The sequence below is a fragment of the Stylophora pistillata genome, chromosome 3 (genome assembly GCF_964205215.1).
Source record: "Stylophora pistillata chromosome 3, jaStyPist1.2, whole genome shotgun sequence".
Lineage (NCBI taxonomy): Eukaryota > Metazoa > Cnidaria > Anthozoa > Scleractinia > Pocilloporidae > Stylophora > Stylophora pistillata.
In genome coordinates, this window is record NC_142521.1 from 32,567,889 (window position 1) to 32,588,770 (window position 20,882).

Consider the following 20,882-nt stretch of genomic DNA (forward strand, 5'->3'; position numbering starts at 1 on the left):
ATCCAAGTACTACTAAAGCTAAGAAGTTTGGCCTTGAGTATAGTAACCTCCGCATTGATATGCTATCACTAGATCAGAGATAACTGACAGATATGTGATATTTACAAGAGAACGTTTATTGAGGGGAGCATAACCATTACTTTTTGGGAAAAAATATATAATTAAAAAAGTTTTGGTCATTTAGCGAGCCGAATACCTTGTATGCCGAACAGAACTCTCTAACCTCCAGTGATCGATGTAAACAGCAATATATAACGTTTAATTGTATATCTATATATAAAAAAAAATAAAAAAAATAAAAAAATAAAAAACAGTTGACGTTTTATTTACATGCCGTTGTTCCTTGGCGGGCCTGAATGGTCAGAGCAAAGCTCGAGTCGCCTCAAAAATTTCAATTTCAGAATGGCCGGCAGAGGAACGATTCACTTAAATCACCGTATCATACATCATTTTGTCTTTCATCGAATTGCAGTTATCTGAATTGATATCTATGACCAATTCAAAACGTGACGATTGCACATTACTAAAATAGTCTCACGGTAAAGAAACGAGTTATTGATATAGCCAGGGGTCATAGGATCTCACAAACATAGCGTTGAAAACATCCTTCCAAAAATGCCTAGAACTATTAATTAATCAGCATCCAGAAGAGCGACGGTGGAACTGTATACGAACGAATGGAGTCCCTTGTGATAATTATGATTAACGTAGATTATGATTATTGGACCGCGAACTTATCTGATCCATCGATCCGTCTTACTTAGCTTACTTGGAGATGCTAGCTACCAGTCTACACTGTCAAGTATCCTATTTTTCGGAAGACAAGATAAATGTTTGATTTTGACCACATGATTAACATGATAAGAAAGAGCAATATTCCGAAACTCCGGTTCGTTGTCCTTGCAACCCAAAACCGATAATGCAAACAATTGATTTACAGCACAACACCTCAATTCAAGTGTATTGGAATTTCAAATTTGATTAAATGGACCCTAATCTATTGAATAACGAACGGAATCTTAATTAATAACACACAAAGTTCAGGAGCATAGAGTGGGACACAGATCTAAAGGTCAGAGTCAACTTTATTTCTAGAAAAACCACGCGCCTTTGCACTAAATACCGCTTTCGCCCGTGCTACGACGCCCCATCATCACACAGTGTGGCGCCATGCTCGTAAACTTCCGGAAAATTCAAACCGGTTCTTTGACGAGCGAATGGCACTTTGTGGATTGATAAGCAATCACTTTTATTTTTTTGTCCTTTGTGAATGACTCATTGACGAGATTTGCCCAAGGGTATTTCAATAGCCTGTCAAGTGGGGAAATATGACTCAACTTACCTCAGCGATATTTTTGCAACGGCCTTCATATTACAACATTGGTCACGTGACTTCGTAATCAGTCACAAAAATTCAAAAATGGCGGCCAATTGTTGGCGGTAGAGGTCGCGCCATTAAACATTTTTATCTTCGGCCGGCTCGAAAGCCACGCCATGTCCAAGAAGGGGAACGAGCCACGAATTGTAAACGTTGCTGTTGTTGGTTTGTCTGGCTTAGACAGAGATCAAGCTTTTTTCGGAGTGGGGAAGTCGTGTTTGTGTAACCGCTTTGTTCGGCCCTTGGCCGACGACTATCTCACAGAACATTCTTCAGTATTTAGTTCCTCTGATTTTGGCGGACGAGTGTTGAACACCGATCAGTTTTTGTACTGGGGACATTCGACAAAGACAGCAGACGATGGCAGCGAATTTGTTGTTCATGTTATTGAGCAGACCGAGTTTATCGACGATGCGACTCTTATGCCTTTATCTCGGGGAGGGCAGCTTACACCATACCCAAAACGGTGTGCAATTTCAAAACTCTCGTCCCCTGAAAAGTTGATGTATATCAGCCGAGATCAAGTAGCTTTACAGAGCGACTACCAACAAGTCATTCTACCCGGAGGAAAGATTGCTATCGATGGTTTTCTTGTCGTTTACGACGCCGAAGCGACGCAGTCGAAGAGACTCGAGGAGCAACAAGAGCGTTTGTTGTCTTCCATTCTCACTTATGTGCAGAAAAGTAAAAAACCTTTTGTGCTTGTGGCAACAAAATGCGACGATACACAACTTAATTTACTACAGGAGGTTCATCGTTTTGCTCAATCTAAAAAGTTGAATGTTCCGATCATCGAAACTTCAGCTCACGAAAATGTGAATGTGGACTTGGCGTTCTTAGTTTTGGCACAACTCATCGAACGCGGACGGGCGCGTTCTAAGGTTATTCCTTTCACAGAGGCGCAGAAAACTCAACGAGAATTATTAGAGAAAGCCGTTCAGGATTTTCAAAGGCTTATTGATAGAACAGTGATCGATTTTCGTGTGATCTGGAAAAACACGAAAAAGTTGGTGGAAAATGAAAGGGAGTTTCAAATCCACCGCGATCTTTGTGGGCTGGAAGCTTGCAAGCGACTTTTTAATAAGCACATTCGAAAGTTGAGGAAAGAATTCGAAGAAAGGAAGCTGAATGGATACTTGTCTAGACTTCCAAGTGCATTAGATGAGCTTATACCTAGTGCATCTTCGATGGAACTATGCCACTGGAACTGGCAAAATTGCCAAAAGGCGATTCGAAATCACAAACAGTTTGAAAAGTGGATGATAGTGGAGGAGACAGCTTGGAATGAAAGCGATCATCTACTCCAAGACGATCCACGTGTTCCGTTTGACATTTTGTCTCTCCCACGGGCTGAGAAAGTATTTCAGAACCATGCCGAAAAGTTAAAAGCCGCGGAAAAACGGCTCCGTATGATGAATGAATTTCGTAAACTGCTAGAGTTGACGCCGCAAATTCGGCCGGGTACAACGTGGGTAGACGCGGCTGTGCTGTTGGAAAACGAGGAAAGTTTTCAGTACTTGAACGACACAGACAAAACAAAAATTTTTGACACCTACCGTCGTGACATAACCGAGAAAGCCAAAGCCGATTTTCAAGAGTTGTTATTCGAATCAGCAGGGTTGTTTTCAAAACTTGAACCCAATACGCGACCCTCGATTTCTCACGAAGACATAAGGGTAATCAAAGAGGCGTTGAGCGAGGACGACCGTTTCAAACGGCTCGATAAATTGGACAGCGATCGCGAAATTGGCTTGATAAATCATATTGCTCTGCTGTACAGCCCTACTAGATGCCTTAGTGGAGCGGAGAAATGCCGCGATCGACTCATGCAAGAGATTGTAGCAACGACCACATACAGGTATAATTTTTATCTATTTTAGAATCGTCTGCTTTGTCCTCGCAAATAATTGATGAAATATAAGGTTGTAAGTTCCATTGGGGCCAATTTTAACTTGGGTAATCACGAGTAACGCTTAATCACATTGGAATATTGCACTTGGGGTGTTGTTTTTTTGCTGGCTTTTTTTTAATCGGATTTAAATCATCAGTAGTTGCTTTTATTCACTCCTCGTAACACTGAAGACATATCCCTCACCTAGCTCATCGTCGTAATTTTATGCAAGTCAAGCGTTCTGCTCGTGCTTCAAATTTTCAGCTAAGTACACAGAGATTTGGAGCCGCTTATTTTATTTGTCAGGTCTTATTTCAAAATATTTGCACTTATTTTGGCGAAACAGAAAACATTCCAACGTTTGTAACCTCAGGGAGAATGTTTTGTTGTCTGCTTTCTTTTCACACTTGTCCATTCATCCAAAGGCCTTTGTATAATCAGAAATTATATGCACATAATTTCTGAGTTGGAGATTTCTCATGCATGTAATAAAATCTGTTTCAAATGTAAAATATTTCTCTGTTCTCTTTTGGTCGGAAATTTCCTTTTTTGTGCTCTTTTGAGGGTTTCATTTTATCTTAAATGAAAACTTTGACCTCCAAGTTGTTAACAGAGTTGAGAGTTATTGCACTGTTTTAGTTGATTTTTGAAATTCAGTGATCAGGTGCAGTTGAAATGTGGGCAGAAAGGCAACTAAAAAGAAAATTGGTTGATGCAATATCCAAGTTACACGTATTTCAGTTTTAAATTTCTAGTCAAGAATTATATTTTCTATGGTCCTTCAATAATTCTTTAAATTTGTGCTTCACTTTTTTCTCTTTCTTATGTTAATTAAGTCCGACAAATAAATTATGTTATCATTTTTATAAGCTTCTTTGTTGGAGCTGAATATTTGTTTTTTGAGATTCTCAAGTGACTGGTGTAATCTTTGTTTTGGCTGTTTCAGGGATATTTATCGAAATTACATGTAATTTCATGTGCACCTGCCTTTCATCACACAAAGCAAGATACTGTTGTAGCATTTCTATGCATGCAATCTGTTTTTCTAGTAAAATTTTATTAAAAGCAAAGTCGATCAAAAATCTTTTAAGATAATTATATATTCAAGTAACATTATTTTACTGTTTTGGAGCAAGTAGTAATTAATTTAAGAAGCTATTTTTGTGCTGTGTTATTGAGGTCACTGAAAAGCATTTGAACAGTTGAACATAATTGTGTGAAAATTTATATGCCTAACACTTGTCTGAAACAAGTTTAGGCTGGTATCCTTGTTTTACCAAAACTAGGGAAAATCAGAATGCATTAGAATGTCAGTTATTATGCAGATCTTGTTTTTACTAGTAGGTAGTTTGTATTTTTAGTCTCTACGTGTTTGTCTCATTTAAATTTAAGAGTATCTTTAAAATAAAAAATGTCGATACAGGGAGTGAGTTAAAGATGATATCATGCATTTACATGTAGATGATTCATTGTTGATTGGAAAAAAAGTCAACAAAACAGTTGAAGGTTGATGCAGCTTAATTTCTAGAATGATGAAATTATTAGATATTCCACTAACATGCTTTCATCAATTATTTTCAAGGATCTTAAATTAATCTTATCACAATGGAATTTGATTGTGGTTAACTGTGAAAGTTGGAGATTATTCTGAAAACTCTTCTAATGCCTAAAGCATGAATCACAATTGTTTTTTGTCAGTTTTTATATGGATTTCTTTTACAGAGAGCCATGTAACTGTTGAGATCAGTCAAGCTGTGTTAAATTTTAACATGGACATAACGTCACTTTGTAAACATTGTGGATCTGTTTTTGCTTACACAACAAAGATTGTTCATTTGCATCACTGATATCGTCTTTCTGTGGGTTTATCTGAGTAATACACTCCTGTTAACATGTTTTAGAAGATACAACACGAGATTGAGCAAATATATTTGTAATTAGTTATGAGTTTTTTCATGATAGTAAGACTTTGGTTAGTTTCTTATTTTGTAATGTTGTTTTGATAGGCCAACATTCATGGATAGCAGTGAGACACTGGACAGCGATGACAGCCAAATTAACCTGCTTATTCTTGGCAGTGGAGGTTTTGCTCAGGCCATGGAAAGTGAAATTCGGGTATGTACATGTTGCCCTCCTTCCCTGATTGTCCATGGTAACAGATTGCAGTGTGTCACAATAAGAACATAAAGAACAAAAATAACCGGGGGGAAAAAAAAAACAGAACTACCCATAACTCATTCCTAGTTTGAAACCATTTAGCCTTTTCCACTGTAACATCAGTATGCATCTTCTCCATACTGTTCTTAATACATTGTTATGGTACTTGCAAGGAGAATTTTTCTAACAATCAAGAGCTTTTTGAGTTTGCAGTCATTTCCTTTATTCTCCTGACCTTAATTGTTTGATTCAGAGGTGATTCTGTTGGGAGTAATTAGCTGTTTATCGCTCTTAGGGGTTAAAGTGTGAAGTGTCCTGCATAACTTTTGCTCTCAAAAAGCCAAAATTTGCTCTTATTGAAGCTGAACGGTCCTCAGTGTAATGTTGAAGTTTGTACATCTATGCCTCTGCTTTTTACTTAATATTAGGGGAATTCAATAGTCTAAAGGGCTTGATACTAATGGTAGCTCACTAGCCACAGACTAATAGAAATTCAGGTTTGGCTAGTGATTTTTGATTTCCACTAGCCAGTTTGGCTGGTAAACAAACTGAAATTGTTGTAACATCCAAGAAGTCATTAGCCACTTGGCAAGTAAGTTGAAAAGTTAGTGTCAAGCCCTGGTCTGTCGTATATTATTTTATTTATTTCCATCATTTAGTTATGTTTATTTGTCTGACATTACAGACCCAGTGTTCATATGGAGATCCAGACAATCTAGAATTTGCCCTTGACGGGCGCATGTATGAACTGGACTATCATGTGGTTGATGGTGACATGGATCGACCAGAGTATGCACTCGCTGGGACTGACTTGACTACACAAGGTGAATAGTAAGAGTGAAGCAGTTTGTAGGGCTACTAATAATTAAGAAAGAAGCAGGCAATTAAAAAACAGAAGGCACCTGGAGTGCCATATTTATTTTCAAACCACATTTTGACATTGGCTGTGATTTTTAACTGGACAGACCCATGGCAACATGTATTCTGAGTGACCGAGACAGAATTTCTCCTAACAATGTTAATATGATATCAAGCAGACAAGTGATGAGAATATAGAAAAATATCAACAAGGGGATTATTAATTGATCCAGCACCCAATTCTTCATAGTAATGTCATAAGAGTGGTGTAGCAGAGAGTAAGTAGAATTGCTAATAAGATCGCGGGGGCAAAAGGGTCAAGTGAGTTCGTTATGCATACTACAAATGGTGTCTGAAAAGTTAAGAATTATTTTGCAACTTACATGTACCGGTATATCTTATACTGTTTACAATGCATCTACTATTATCCAGGCTGTTTCTGTGTCTATGGTTCTCCCAGTTCTCTGGAGTTTATTCGCTATTGTCTGAGTGAAATGGGCGAGAGATGTAAGTATGACAGTGTGGATGACTCAAACCCAGTACAGCTTCCTCCTCCAACATTCCTTGTCCTGGCAAGGAATCTTAGTGATGATGATATTATCCATCAATTGAGAAAGGAAGGTCAAGAATTGGCCTCCAGGTATGTTATATGGTTGTCTTGACTATTTCACCAAAAGTCTAAGTACCAGGGTAATCACTGGTTTAAGAGTCCAGGGTTTATATAGACATCACTTTTTGAGAAAGTTTAGAAATTATTTTATTGAACAATTGTAAAGTTTGGTGGAGTTTCATCCAAGCCTCAGCCAGCTAAGAACATTTTGTGTCAGTGAGATAAATTTAGTGTCAACTTACATAAGGTTTAGACAACTGAAAAGCTTGATCTGAAAATTTCCATATCAGGATAAACCCTAAGCAACCACACCACTGGCCATTTGATTTAATGATAAGGTTGAGTCTGGTTACTTTAAACAATGACTTGGACAACTGTGGACTGGGTTTTTTGTAATCTGATTTTGAAAATGTAGTACGCTGAATCAAGTTAATGAGCAGTTCATAAAATAATAAGTTTTCTCGGTGGTAGTTTCCACATATAGATGTTCAGTGTAAAATGATACATTCTTTTTATCCATGTCTCACAACTGTCAAGATTGTTTCCTGCCCTGTGCAGTGTAGCTGATCGAGCAGGATCCTTTGGGAGTACAATCTAATGTTCTTGTTTCCGATTTGTTCTTTTGTGATTCAGGTACAATGCAACATTCATTGATTTACCAGTGGCTCGCTTCTCACACGGGAAAATGATTCATGAGACACAAGTTGTGGATGCCATGCGAGGACTGGTAGAGAACTTAAAGCAACAGGCTCGTACCAATCTGTCTATAGAAGATCTGAAAGACAGTGATCCAGATTTGAAGTAAGAGCTTTCGTCATCAGTTTTATGTTGATATTTTCATGTATAACCAACGTTTTACCTGGTTTGTTACTTCATGGATATGCATGATGTGGCAATTCGGTTTTATCAACTCGGGTGAACTGGTGACTGGAAATCGAAAACCACTAGCCAGAACTGAATTTCTACTAGTCTGTGGCTAGTTGGCAACCGTTAGTGTCAAGCCCCGAATCCTAATTTTATACTTCCCACACCCAGTTGAAAGTTGTTTTTCTGAGCTCCAATACTGCTATCTTAGGATCATGCTGTGTGCCATGTGCGGTGATCCTTATCCAGTGGAGCTGATTCTTGGCCCTCTTCTTCATCATCAAAACTGTTGGAGAAGTTCCAACCGGCCGGACACAATTATCCTCGAAACGTACCTTGGGTTTGATAAGCGACGGGTGCAGATAACTCTGACTTCTTATCACAGTAAGTAAAAACCCTTAGCTTGTGTGGAACATGTGTGCAGATAGCATTGACCCTTTCGACAGTGCGAGGTCAATGCTTGTGCTTGTTTAAAAATTGAAGCCAGAAATTTTTAAGACTGTGAATGCTCTCATTCCTCTCCGTTTGTGATCTGTTTTGTTTATTTTAATTTTTTATTTGAAAGTAAGAGTAGCAAAGCATCTGATCTTTATCGATATGTCCCTTCCTCACTTATTTTTCGTTTGCCCCTCACCTTTGTGGTGCTTTCTACCCAACGAAACACCTTTTTTTTCTAGGGTTCTGATTATTGGAAGCCTGAATACAAGTGCTGATATTTTTTTTTTTTTTTGTAGGAGCGTACAGCCTTAATTACCAAATGTATCATGGCTACATCTTGGTGTACTCAGCCATACGAAAAGCCTCGCTAGGAACGCTGAGGTAATGTGATACATAAAACTATTTGTAAAAATTAATACCAGAAAAGCAGCTTGTAACTATGGGAATAATTTCGTCCCTATTTCACCCACTTTTACGTTATTTGAGATGAATTTTACCTCTTCTTAAGAAGCCATAGGAATCCTTGCCCACTTTACCCAAGGTCACTATATTTTGTCTTAATCTCGTGAAACGGCCGCCTAGAATGAAGTGTGGTCGCTAGAATCAAGAAAAACAAAAAAAACGCGCGCCAGGATACCACAAAGGGCCAAATGCAAAAAGCAAATTTCTTTTGAAGAAATCGACGGCGCTTCAATACTATTTTAAGCAAATTTTTATCTCAGTTTTAATTAATAACGTTAATATTGAGGAATACAAAACATTGTGCCATTTTACCTGACCGTCGAACACGTGTCACCATATCGGCGGCTAATTATTACTCGCTATGGCGACAAAAATGGCTGTAGGTGGGCGCTCTGCGCCATTTAAAAACAAGAAAAAAGTGGTTGAATGAAAACGATAAGATCGGAAAAGTCCTATGAAGAGAAATCCTCGCCCAATCTGCTACGTACTTAGCACTTTGGAACAGATCTCCAGCAATGTCAGTAACCTCTGACTTGCTCTTTTCCTTTCCTATAGTGGCTTCTCAGGATTTATCCCTCAAGTTCCGATACAGGTGCTTGCAGTAACAGGCAGCGCATCTGGCGCCAGTGTAGTGTTTCACAGCCATGTGGCAGCTTCTCTGTTGGCTGATGGCACAAACCTGGCTAGTAAACTGTTTGCAAAGTTCCAGACCACCTCCTCGCAATTTCAGCACCAAGGTTTGTTTTTTGTTCGACTTAAACCTAATGCAGCATGTGTTATATGGCGTGTCTTTTACCGAGTGGACGGGAGAGAGAACATGGCTCAGGCATCGATTAATTCATAGACGTAGTTTTGATTTAATATAAGATTATTTTCGTACACTGTGACAGATCCTCGTACGTTTTTTGATTTTAATGTATCAGCGAAAACGCGTAGGAATCATAATTTTAAGATAAGACCTAAAAAGACGCTTACAAATTACTTTAAATTTTCATTTTTCAATCGCTACTTAAAAGACTGGAATAGTATTCCATCTAACATTATGCGTGCACCTTCATTAAGCAGTTTTAAGTCCTATCTACTAACAAGTATGCAATTTAATTAGGTTAGCTTTGGGCCTTATTTAAATTTTACCTCGTAACTTTTAGTGTCAATTTTAGTATGCAATTTAATTAGATTAGCTTTGGGCCTCATTTAAATTTTACCTCTTAACTTTTAGTGTCAATTTTAGTATGCAATTTAATTAGGTTAGTTTTGAGCCGCATTTGAATTTTACTTCGTAATTTTTATTGTGTTTAATATTGGAAAATATTCTTTTTATGAGAATTTAGTTTCCCCCAGTTATTCTCCAGTAACGCACTTTTTCTGTTTTCCGTAATTTTATTTACTTGTGTTAGCATGACAAAGTATGATTAAACCTTAAACCTTTAGTAAGCTTGATAATACTTTAGCCGTATTCCTGTCGCAGAAAGAATGCGATGAAGCAGAAACGATTCGGTCTTTGAAGAGCTAAACCAGCGCACACACTTGAAAAGAAAGGTTCAAGGTGACTGCTATGGTTTGATGTCTTGGTTTTCTAGGCAACAATTTTGCAGCTTGTCTCGGAGTTTTGTTTTTCTTTTTGTTAAACAAACTTCTCAGAGTAACTCTTTTTTCAAATATTTGTAGGACAACTCATTAAAAATCTGTGGCAGCGACGAAGGTTTTTGTAAGCAGTGCGAGAACTAGGTTGGCGCTTTCATCGACAAAGGTTTTTCTTTGTAAAACGATTTGTTTAAAAGAATCGTGTTCATCTTGATTTTCAGCTGGAGCGTTCGCTGCGTTTTTCAATCAAGTTTGGGAAAAGAAGAGAGAGAGCGAGGTAGCTTACACGAAGTTCTTAGCCGAACAACAACTTCGCCTCACGCAAAAACAGCACAATAATTCATTCCGTTCAAAGTACGATCCTCTACCGGAGCCACCAAGGAAGAGGCCGGCTAACAGCGAAGACGAATTCAACCGGAGACAGAGTCTCAGCGAGCGCCAGCAACAGCATCCTTCCTCCCCCAGGTCAGTCCACCGCAGTTCCGATGGGACGTTGGATGACTCCGAAATTAATCCCTACGCGGTGTTTGATTCCGTCAGGAAGCCAGTAGATGCGATGAAAAACGGCGAGGCGAGGGATTCTAGAGGAAGCAGCGAGCTACAACCCTATGCTACTTCGACGCCGAATGCTCTATTTATGAGCCTGAAGCAGAATAGCGTTCCCAATAATACGCCGCAGAGCAGTGATGTCTGGCAGAAGAGAGAGAATAAGTCGGAGGACCTTTACGCTCAAGTTGACTTGTCTCGAAAGCGCTCGTTCAGGAAGTCCAAAGATCTCGCCATGAACGACAGTGAGGTCAACTTGATCGAGAACACTCTCTACGCCAACAATAACTTGGTACAGTCGCAAAAATCTGCCCGAGAGACCCCTCCTACGGCTCGCGAAACTCCACCACCCGTCCCGAAGAGGAATTACGATTTAAGCGAGGATTTCCCGCCCGTAGTCCCTCCTGTGGTCCCTCCCGCGGATGCCAGAATGGACACTCTCAGGAGCAATGATGATGAGGGCTATAACACGTTCAAGAATGAGGACCTTAAGGAAGAAAACCCGTACGCCGCTTTAGTCGAAGTACAACCCAGGCCTTCGTCTATTGCAGCGGAGGATCCTTACTATATGAAAGTAAAGGAAAAGATAAACTTTTTTAACAACAAAATGGCCACACCGAAACAAGACGTATGGGTGAAGATGAATGCAAGACAGGATGAGAAGCACTCATCTGTGCCTGATCTGCAAAGGAAAGAGCCAGATGCAGGAGCACCTCTGGCTCAGCAAGAGGTGAGAGCTTTGCAACACAAATTTAATGCAATTGAATTTCACTTAACGCTAACTACAAAATAGCATCGTAGCTACTCGAGGTGGAATCTCTTCTGCGCGGCACCTTCGCGCAAAACAAGGTTGGTAGTGGTGAGAATACACGCAGATAAGTATGGAAGGCGAGTTAATAACCCGAAATCATCAAGCTATATATATGTCATTATGTGCACCGTGTGTTCTGATTGGCTACGCAATCTTTCCTGCTCGGGATTATCCACTTTGATCCTGCACAAGAAAACAATTGCGTGGAGCGGACTTACATTCCTCTTAGCGGGGGTGACAAGTGTGACGCTTAGAATGTTTGTCCGTCATGCAATTGGCGGGAACTACACGTGCGATAGTAATTTTGGTTTCATCAATTGAGTTGATAATGTAAATTAGGCACCGTAAAGAGATTCAAAGCTGACGTTTCGAGCGTTAGCCCTTTGTCATTCGTTCTAGCAGTTGATAAAACCAAAATTACTTTGTTACTCCCACTGACGAAGGACCACAGTTTCTTTAGAAACCTACATCCTATCACATGTGCGGTAGTCAAGACGAAAGTGACATGTTGGTCATCTCGTGGCTGTAGGGTGACTCATGACTTAGCACATCAGTTATCTGTCTGGTTCTCTTATCATTTCAGGACGTCAGCGACCCAGAATATGCCCAAGTTCAGGAAGCTTTGAAAAATAATTTGAAAGTACCAGTAAAACCCCGGCCGACCATTTACGCTGTTGCTGTAGTCGAGGAACCCGGCGATTCTGACAAGAAACCAAAACAACATGCAAAGATCACAGCTAAAAGTTCATTGAGGCTGGCACATTCGGCTGAAGATGTTAGTACATTGGAGAGGAAATCCAGGCGAGGTGAGTGTAATGGAAAAGATAATTGTACACTTAACTTGGTGTCTTTTTTCTTCTCTCTTTTACGAAAACATCGGAAGATTTATTTCCATATCCCAATAGCATTCCCAGGGTTATAAACCTTCCTAATTACTTTCAACTCTCTTCTGGATCTTCTGCTGATTTTTAAGGAGGAGGTTAACAACAACTTCAAAGAATTTACACTCCCTTTTTTAAAACAACACCCTCTTTCAGAAGCCGGTGTCGATGTGTATACGCTTTTTTTCTGTCTCGATATTGTGAGCGCTTATCACTCCTCGGAGTAAACAGGTTTATAGCACATTTGTGGCTTTTTCTAGACACCTTTGGTCGACCAGTAAATGGAAGACGTGATAAGCGAGGAGATAGCGCCACATCTGATCAAGGAACTGGGGACGAGGCCACTTTGCCTCGAACTGACGAACGCCCAGGGAAGAAGAAAATCATCATCAGACGATCCCGGAGTACTACACGAGGCGACAAGTCGTCCACGCCTAACGTGCCTACAGAGGTACACAAAAAACAGCTGTTCTCTGGGAGGAAATCAGGTGAGCACACGGGATGGGGGCAGGGTATATTTCCTCCGATGTGTTTGGTGGGTGAACTGCTTTTTTGTTTCACACCGTTAGGAAATGATATTTGTAATCTGACGGTGCAAATGGACAGTTGGCTGAATTCAGATACCTGTAATCAGACAGTTACATCAGCCAATCATACTGAGGGCACTGAAATGAATCTACCAATCACAGTTTTGCTAACAGTAACCTTAGCAACGGCCAGCCTTCCAAACTGGGGATTTCCCAAACTATAGGAAGCTGTTCTTGAAGCTCTTTTAGAGAGCTTTTGTTTAAGATTGTAATGGTTAACTGTTTTAAGATTGGAATTACAATGCCTTCCTTCAATGAATAGACCACTTTCATAAATGGCTGCCGTATAAATATTCTTTTGTTTAAATTTAAATTAGCCCTTCTGGCCTCGCTTGAGATAATGTATTCTTTTCAATTTTGTACTGGAGAACAAGGCCAGTAGGGCTAATTTAAATTTAAACAAAAGAATATTAATCGAGCAACCATTTATAAAAGTGGTCTATACGTTTCGTTTTTTCTCGAAAATTGTTGTTGTTGTAATTAATTGGTAACAGGACCTCGTGTTTAATTCAGTCAATAATCATACTCGTGATTAACAAATCGGACTCCCGCTTCTCGCTCGCCCGATTTTTTTTTTTTTTTTTTTATCACTCGTATGATAACAGACCGAATCAGACTCCACTCGTATGATAACAGACCGAATCAGACTCCACTCGTATGATAACAGACCGGATCAGACTCCACTCGTATGATAACAGACCGAATCAGACTCCACTCGTATGATAACAGACCGAATCAGACTCCACTCGTATGATAACAGACCGAATCAGACTCCACTCATATGATAACAGACCGAATCAGACTCCACTCGTATGATAACAGACCGAATCAGACTCCACTCGTATGATAACAGACCGAATCAGACTCCACTCATATGATAACAGACCGAATCAGACTCCACTCGTATGATAACAGACCGAATCAGACTCCACTCGTATGATAACAGACCGAATCAGACTCCACTCGTATGATAACAGACCGAATCAAGGCTCCACTCGGTCCTATTATCATTATTAATCCTCTGAATAAGAAGCCTTCGTAGTTGGGTGGAACCTCTTGTTTCGGCCACATCGGGAGAAACGTCCCACAAGGAAGTTTTTAATTAACAACTACAATAAAAAAAACTGCCTTGACCTTTGTATTTGTTATCATCATTGAAGGAGAAAAGGACGCTTTTTAGCACTAAGGATGTCCCCCTCAATAGAAGTTCCACTGCATTTCGAAACAAAACCGAGAAATCGTGTAATTTCCAGCGGCAAGTTATTTATATGTGTTTTTGGTTTTATGATTGAAAGGCAAGAAAGACTCAAGGAAAGGTGGAACTATGTCTTCCAGTCAAGAAGACGAATCTTCTTTTGGTAGCACCTTGGACGCTAGAGGAAAAAATAAACGACTGGCAAGGGTGTGTATATAGGAAGAGGTTTAAGAGTGCTTCCTTAAGGACGAGAGTTGCAAACGGCTCGTAGAAGGGGATAAAGCCCTTCCAAACAACTTTAGGTAATACAGTGCCAACCATCACCCAAGGTTTTCTTTCCTCTTCGGAAGCAAACTAGAAAAATTAGACTAAAAATGACTTCGAGGCTCAGAGAAAAACTTGAGGGGGAAATAATGTAAAACAATTAAATTGTCTTTTCTTAACTGATGTTTTTAAAAAATCGCTATTGCACAAAGGAAATACTGCTTTGGGATTAATTAATTACAGTAAAGGTCAACCAGGACAAATCATAATGTGAGATTTTTTTTTTTTTTTTTTTTTTCCATTTTACGAGGAAAATTTACCATTTAGCATCAGCTTAATCGACCCAGTTAAAAGAAACCGAACTTGAAAAAATCTCAGTCTGCATGTAGTTTGTGATAGTTGTTTTTGATACGGTACGTAGGCCTAAAAGTGGTGCCTTGGGATGAAATTAGACTTACACGTTTGAATAAAGGCTGATAGTTTCTAAGAAACTGTTTGGGGCTGCGTCGGTGGGGGTAACGAAATAATTTGAATGTATCAACAAAGTAGAAATGGTAAATTGGCCACCGTTATGGTTAGAAAAGCTGACGTATCGAGCGTTAGCCCTTCGTCGGAGCGAAAAGGGCTAACGCTCGAAACGTCAGCTTTTATAACCGTAACGGTGGCCACTTTACCATTTCAACTTTGTTGATACATTCAAATTTTTACACATATGAAGTTGTTTAAATAATTTGCTATGTTTTGTTCCTTTCAGCCCGCCCTCTTAGACTTACCTCAAAGGCAGTCAGATCCTGGTACTGAAGAGGTAAACAAAGAGTTTGACTGACTCTAGCCTTCTACTATTGTACAAGGTTCAGCTGTTCGGTTCAGTTCTTGCACTGTTTGTGCTGAAAATGGTTCTGTCCATGCGATGAACTGGCATCCTGTCCAAGGGTGGTAGTAATATTCGGATCTATGTCAGTATCTGAGCACCTGTTCACCCACCCCTCTCCTAACCCAACATTAACCTTAAGTTGTTATCACTTGACTGGTTTTGGTATATGGGAGGGAGGGGTGGGTGCATATATTGCTCCTAGTGTTCCTAGTCGCTTCATGCCATGGAAACCAGGCTGAGCTCCGCCCGGATGGGGCACTTGGCTGGAGAACAGACCATTGCTCATCAAAGGAGTACACGGTTTGGGTGTACTCTCCAACAAGCTCTGTTCGTTTGCTTTTTTAACTATTTTTTATTTACTTATCATAGGAAACAGAGGATGACCCTGGTTCGCCTGGTCATAAACCGAGGAGATCGGTGAGTTCTTTCTTTTTCTTTTTTTTTTTTTTTTTTTTTTAATATGTAGGAGGATATGTCTTTTTATTGTTTATGAATTGGACTAAAGACGATGTGACTAATGGCTGAGACAAAAAGAAAGTGAACCCTTTACACCCTGCCGTCAGTATCCACACTCTCTGTACTTTTCTCTACGCATTTCTTTTTGTCCTGTCCAGGAGAATTCGTTTAGCAATCCAAGCTTCTCAAGTTGTGGATCATTAACGCTATTCTCTTGTGATCTTATGAATGATTCAGGAGTATTATTGAAAGGAGAAATAAGATGTTGGTCACTCTTGGCGTTTAAAGGGCCAGGGTTTACCGAAGGCTACGGGCTCACATTTCTCAGAGATATCGTTTTATTTTCGTTTTGTTGTTGTTGTTGTTGTTGTTTTTTTTTTTTTTTGTTTTTTTTTTTACCCTCCCTCCAAACATTTTAACCTTTTTCTTTCGTACTGTCACAGCCCTGGTCGTCGTCCCGAAAGAAACCCAGTCGAGAGGAACGCGAAGCTCAGAAACAGAGAAAGAAAGAAGAGAAGAAGACGCGAGAAGACGAGAAACGTCAGAAACGCGAAGAGAAGAAAAAGAGAAAGGATAGAGAGAAAATCGACAAATTTTTTCAAAGCAGACAGAAAAATATCAGCAATTACACTTATTTTGGTCAGCCGCTCGAGTCAATCTGCGATCCAACAACACTTGTTCCCGCATTCTTGGATAAATGTATAGAATTTGTTGAGAACACAGGTGAGTCACGCAAACCCGTCACGCAATCACATTAGCGCGTTCTGTCTGCTTTTTACTCGCTATTAGATGAGAAAGTTACGTGTGTTAGTATCAGGTGTAGACTTTGACCAGCTGTTTCAAAAGGTGTGTACTTGATAAATCGTCCATCAACAGGTACAATCGAGAAAATGAACTTTTCTTTTTTCCCTCATCATCTTAAAGGAATGCAGTTAGAGGGAATTTACAGAGTAAATGGTAACTCAGCGGACATACACCTCATCGAACAGAAAGTTGAAGAGAGTAAGTGGTCAAGATTTGATATATACCTGGGAAATTTCTGACAATTCTATAAAAACAATAATTTGGATATATCAACAAAGTTGAAATGGTAAATTGGCCACCGTAACGATTACAAAAGCTGACGTTTCGACGAAGGGATAACGCTCGAAACGTCAGCTTTTGTATTCGTTACGGTGGCCAATTTACCATTTCAACTTTGTTGATATATCCAAATTATTTCGTTACACCCCCCCCCCCCCCCACTCCCCGACGCAGCCCCAATCAGTATCTTCCATCAAAACTATCAGCCTATAGAAACTATCAGCCATTATAAGATTTGATAGTGTTGGTGACGATAATTGTAATGATTATTGCGGTATTTTTGTAATGTTGGAGAAGAAACTCACCAAGCTTCTCCAGCAAGTTTACAGTTAGTCAAAAATAATAATCCAAATCGAACGCAAGTTCAACAAGAATCCTAATTGGCAGACGGCAAACCATTTTGGCTGTGTACATGGGTGTAAATTGGCCGCCGCAAAGAGGTTCTAAAGCTAGCGTTTCGAGCGTGAGCTCTTCATTAGGGCACTGGCGAAAGGTTAACCCTGAAAACGTCAGTTTCAGAAACTCATTACGTGGCTAAATTACATTATCGACCGTCTGTTGTTAAGACCAATTTATCTTGCTATATCCTCAACTGACAGAGCACCACGGTGTCTCTAGAAACATAATCTCTTTACGTATACACGTTTGGTCGAGGAGTTGAACTATTAAGTGCCCGGAAACAAGTCCAATCTCTGGTGTCAGAATTATTATTATTTCATCGAGTTTTTTGGTTATGATAAATTAAGGAAACGTTCCCTCCTCTCTCTTTGAACCAGATCCTAACCTAGAGTTGGCCGAGCTGGGTGTTGGGGTCCACGCAGTGACAGGTGCCTTCAAGTCATTCCTAAAGCTCCTCCCAGAACCAATAATCCCTGGAGCCTATCAGAGCTCGTTCCATGATGCCATGGGTAAGTGGAACAAAAATTTTAACAGAGTACAAAGTGGAAATGCTGATAAACCCTTCTCTAATGTGTGGTAACTGAAACTAAAACTATTAGAGTAACATTTAAATTGTGCAGATTTTCTGGCAGAATGTTAATTATTATTATGTTTTTTCTTTTCCTTTTTCGAGGGTGGGGAACATTTCTTTTCACTTTTCTTTCTTTGCCCACGGTTTGAAACGCTCGTTTTTCTGCGCTTTTCAAGAATTTTCGTCCGTGCGTGTCAGTTAAAAGAAACGGCTCGTCATGATGCCTATTTACTTTTTGTGTCTCTCCTTGCCATATAGTTCACCCTGATGCTAACAGCCGCTTAGCTCGGCTCAAGCAGCTGCTACAAGATATACCACCCCATAACCTGGCTGTCTTTAAACGCATCATGTTCCATCTTAATCGGTAGGTTGAACTGTAAGCGGGAGTTTTGACCTTTCTTCTCTCACCTTCAGGCAATATCTTCAATATGGTTATTCATATTTATATTTTGTTTTGCTTGCTTCTGTCTTTGGTTTTGCTACAATAACATAAATTAAATGCACTCCTTTTCGCGGGTTGCTACCTCGCGATTTGACAGTTGATTCCTCTTCAGAGGAATTTAATGTACATCATCGTGTACCGAAACTTCTTGGTCTAATTGTGATCGCAATCTTTCTGCCGTTACCTCCACTCCTAAAGGTTGCCATCGTGGATATTTTAGCGTTAAAAATGTGGAATACTGTTCGCCTCTCCTAGATTAGTTTCACAAATATTCTTAAATTGTTGGTTCACGATCTAGCTTGGTGACTCTAAGATCAATGTGCTTAAAATTCAGAGTTGTACTTTACGCTTTGGGAATTGGACAAAACGTGATCAGCTAATCCAATAAAGCCAAGGTAGATACAGTACCTAATTTTTTTAACACTTTCCTACAGAGTTACGGAGTTTTCCAAGGACAATCTCATGGAATCGAGAAACATAGCCTTGGTTTTATTCCCGACCATCATTCGTCCGGATTTCACCCGCCTGGAGATGTCTACACACATGTACTTGCTGTTCTTCATTCAAACGTGTATAGAAAAATGCGACTACCTCTTCTCCACCGACGACAATTGAGAAAAACTGGGAAACTTCGGTGAAGTCCTAGTTGACAGCCACGTGCCTGCCACATGCCTGTGGTATGGGAATGGAAGAAGTGTCCTTCTGCTGCCGATCCGACAGCGTGGCTTGGTGTGAATGCCACTGCTTCAATAATTCGATGTAAACCGTGAAGATGCCAAGGATTTTTCGTCGAGTGAGGTTTGACAGTCATGTCTTTCTCATGAAATGTCCACTCAATGGCTTTTCCATGTTGCAATGCTACCCAAGAGGTAGAAGAAGAACATGTCAACGAAATAGGTGACGGAGGCAGTGTATTATGGGAGATACATATATGTAAGGGCGGTTATTGATGTGAAGAATATTGGCCTATATTCCGAGAATGAACACGTCTTAGCGTTTTAAAGGTGGACATGTCTCGCTGGTGTATCCTGTTTTGTTAGAAATAGTTGTTCAGAATTAGTTTATCAATGTTGAATAACATGTTGTAAAAGAAACGTTTACTCTCCAAGAATGCCTTCTTCTCCAAATGACAGAAAGAGTTTGGGTTGAATTGGACTGAGTCGGCGGTTTCCGTAGTTGCTAAGCAATACTTGATTTCATTACAAGTGACAACTTTGGGAACGATCTTGCTATTTGCTGACTGGCTGAAATTAAAATTGGAAAACATTTGGACGCTCTCAAGCTCTTCCGCTGGATACCAAGCTGTCGGCTAAGCATTTTTGTAAGAATTCAAATTACGGTGTTGAAATTTTTTCTCTCATTCTGCTATCCTAGAGGTAAATGATTTTATAAGTGCGTTACCTTTTGATCGGTAACTGCTTCTATGATTTTCTTTTTTATAATAATAATTAAAGTTTGTTTTCATTTAAAAAAAAAAAGGAATAAACATTATTTGTATTTACCGTAAATCCTCTATTAAACCCCCTTCTTATAAGCAGTCCCGCTCTGTAGAAAGAAATTTCTTAAGGGTTAAGGCCCCCACCCCTTCCCCCTTCCCCCTCAAAAAACAGAAATTCAAAATAACACTTCATGTCAATGAGTACGATAAATTTATACAAGTACTGTAATTTTTAGTTTGTCACTTAAAATTGATTATGAGGATTGATTGGTTGATGTTATCAAGATGATATGACATACAACTCATCAGACTTTACTGAGGATTTTGAATCTGCCCATTTGGTAAATGAAAAAATGTAAAATTAGAACAATTTTTGAATAAATACGGTACGTAATATCCAATTGTATCCTGGTAGTGAACATCGGGCTACCCCCCGCCCCCCCTCCCGCCCCATACTTAAAATAAATAAGCTCCCGGGGGGGTTAATAGAGGAATTACGGTAATTCAAAGCCAGGAGAAGTAAAGAGAGTACTATTTTAATAGAGAGATAGTTTTGTAACAATTGCCAGCTCCTATTGTTTTAGAATGTTTCATTATGCCTAGTGCACAATGTAACAGAAGCTCGGTCGAACTTTCTCTTTGGCATCTTTGGATTTTTGTCAGTATCCAAGCAACGGCGCGTCCACCCCCTCCCCTACCCCCCCCCCCCCCATCACAATGACAATCAACTGATAACAATGTAGGTAGACTTGCTCACAAGTCGCGCTTTTGAGCGCGTAGCGCGACAGTGAGCGCGAAGCGCCTGCGAGCCGAGCGAGCGAAAGCGGATCCTACCACACCAGAACAGAAAACCAAGCGAACGACTTTGAGAAAGTCTACAATGTTAGGTTAATCTTGGGTTAGGGGAACGGAAGGGAAAGTGTGCAGTTGCTTAGAAACCGGCATTGATTCGTAACTTTCTGTAAAATTCTTGAGATCATTGCACACTCTCCATTTTGTCTTAGTTTCGATCTTTTTCCGGCTTTATATTTCTTTTTCTTTGGGACAATTTTGTGCCAACTGCGTTTGCTAGAAGTAGATATTCTCTGCACGT

At 39.8% G+C, this 20,882-nt stretch overlaps 1 protein-coding gene across 1 annotated transcript; it reads left to right on the plus strand.

Annotated features, from left to right (window-relative positions):
• The first annotated feature begins 1,395 nt into the window (after positions 1-1,395).
• Positions 1,396-19,859, plus strand: LOC111340568 (rho GTPase-activating protein 5). Its single transcript, XM_088753580.1, has 19 exons — positions 1,396-3,236; positions 5,276-5,384; positions 6,112-6,250; positions 6,717-6,924; positions 7,528-7,695; positions 7,970-8,142; positions 8,493-8,577; positions 9,214-9,395; positions 10,464-11,518; positions 12,183-12,405; positions 12,741-12,968; positions 14,363-14,469; positions 15,281-15,331; positions 15,770-15,817; positions 16,300-16,579; positions 16,781-16,858; positions 17,716-17,847; positions 18,168-18,273; positions 18,786-19,859. Exons 1-19 carry the CDS (start codon positions 1,495-1,497, stop codon positions 18,964-18,966), a joined length of 5,295 nt encoding a protein of 1,764 aa, XP_088609706.1. The 5' UTR covers positions 1,396-1,494; the 3' UTR covers positions 18,967-19,859.
• The last annotated feature ends 1,023 nt before the right edge of the window (positions 19,860-20,882 follow it).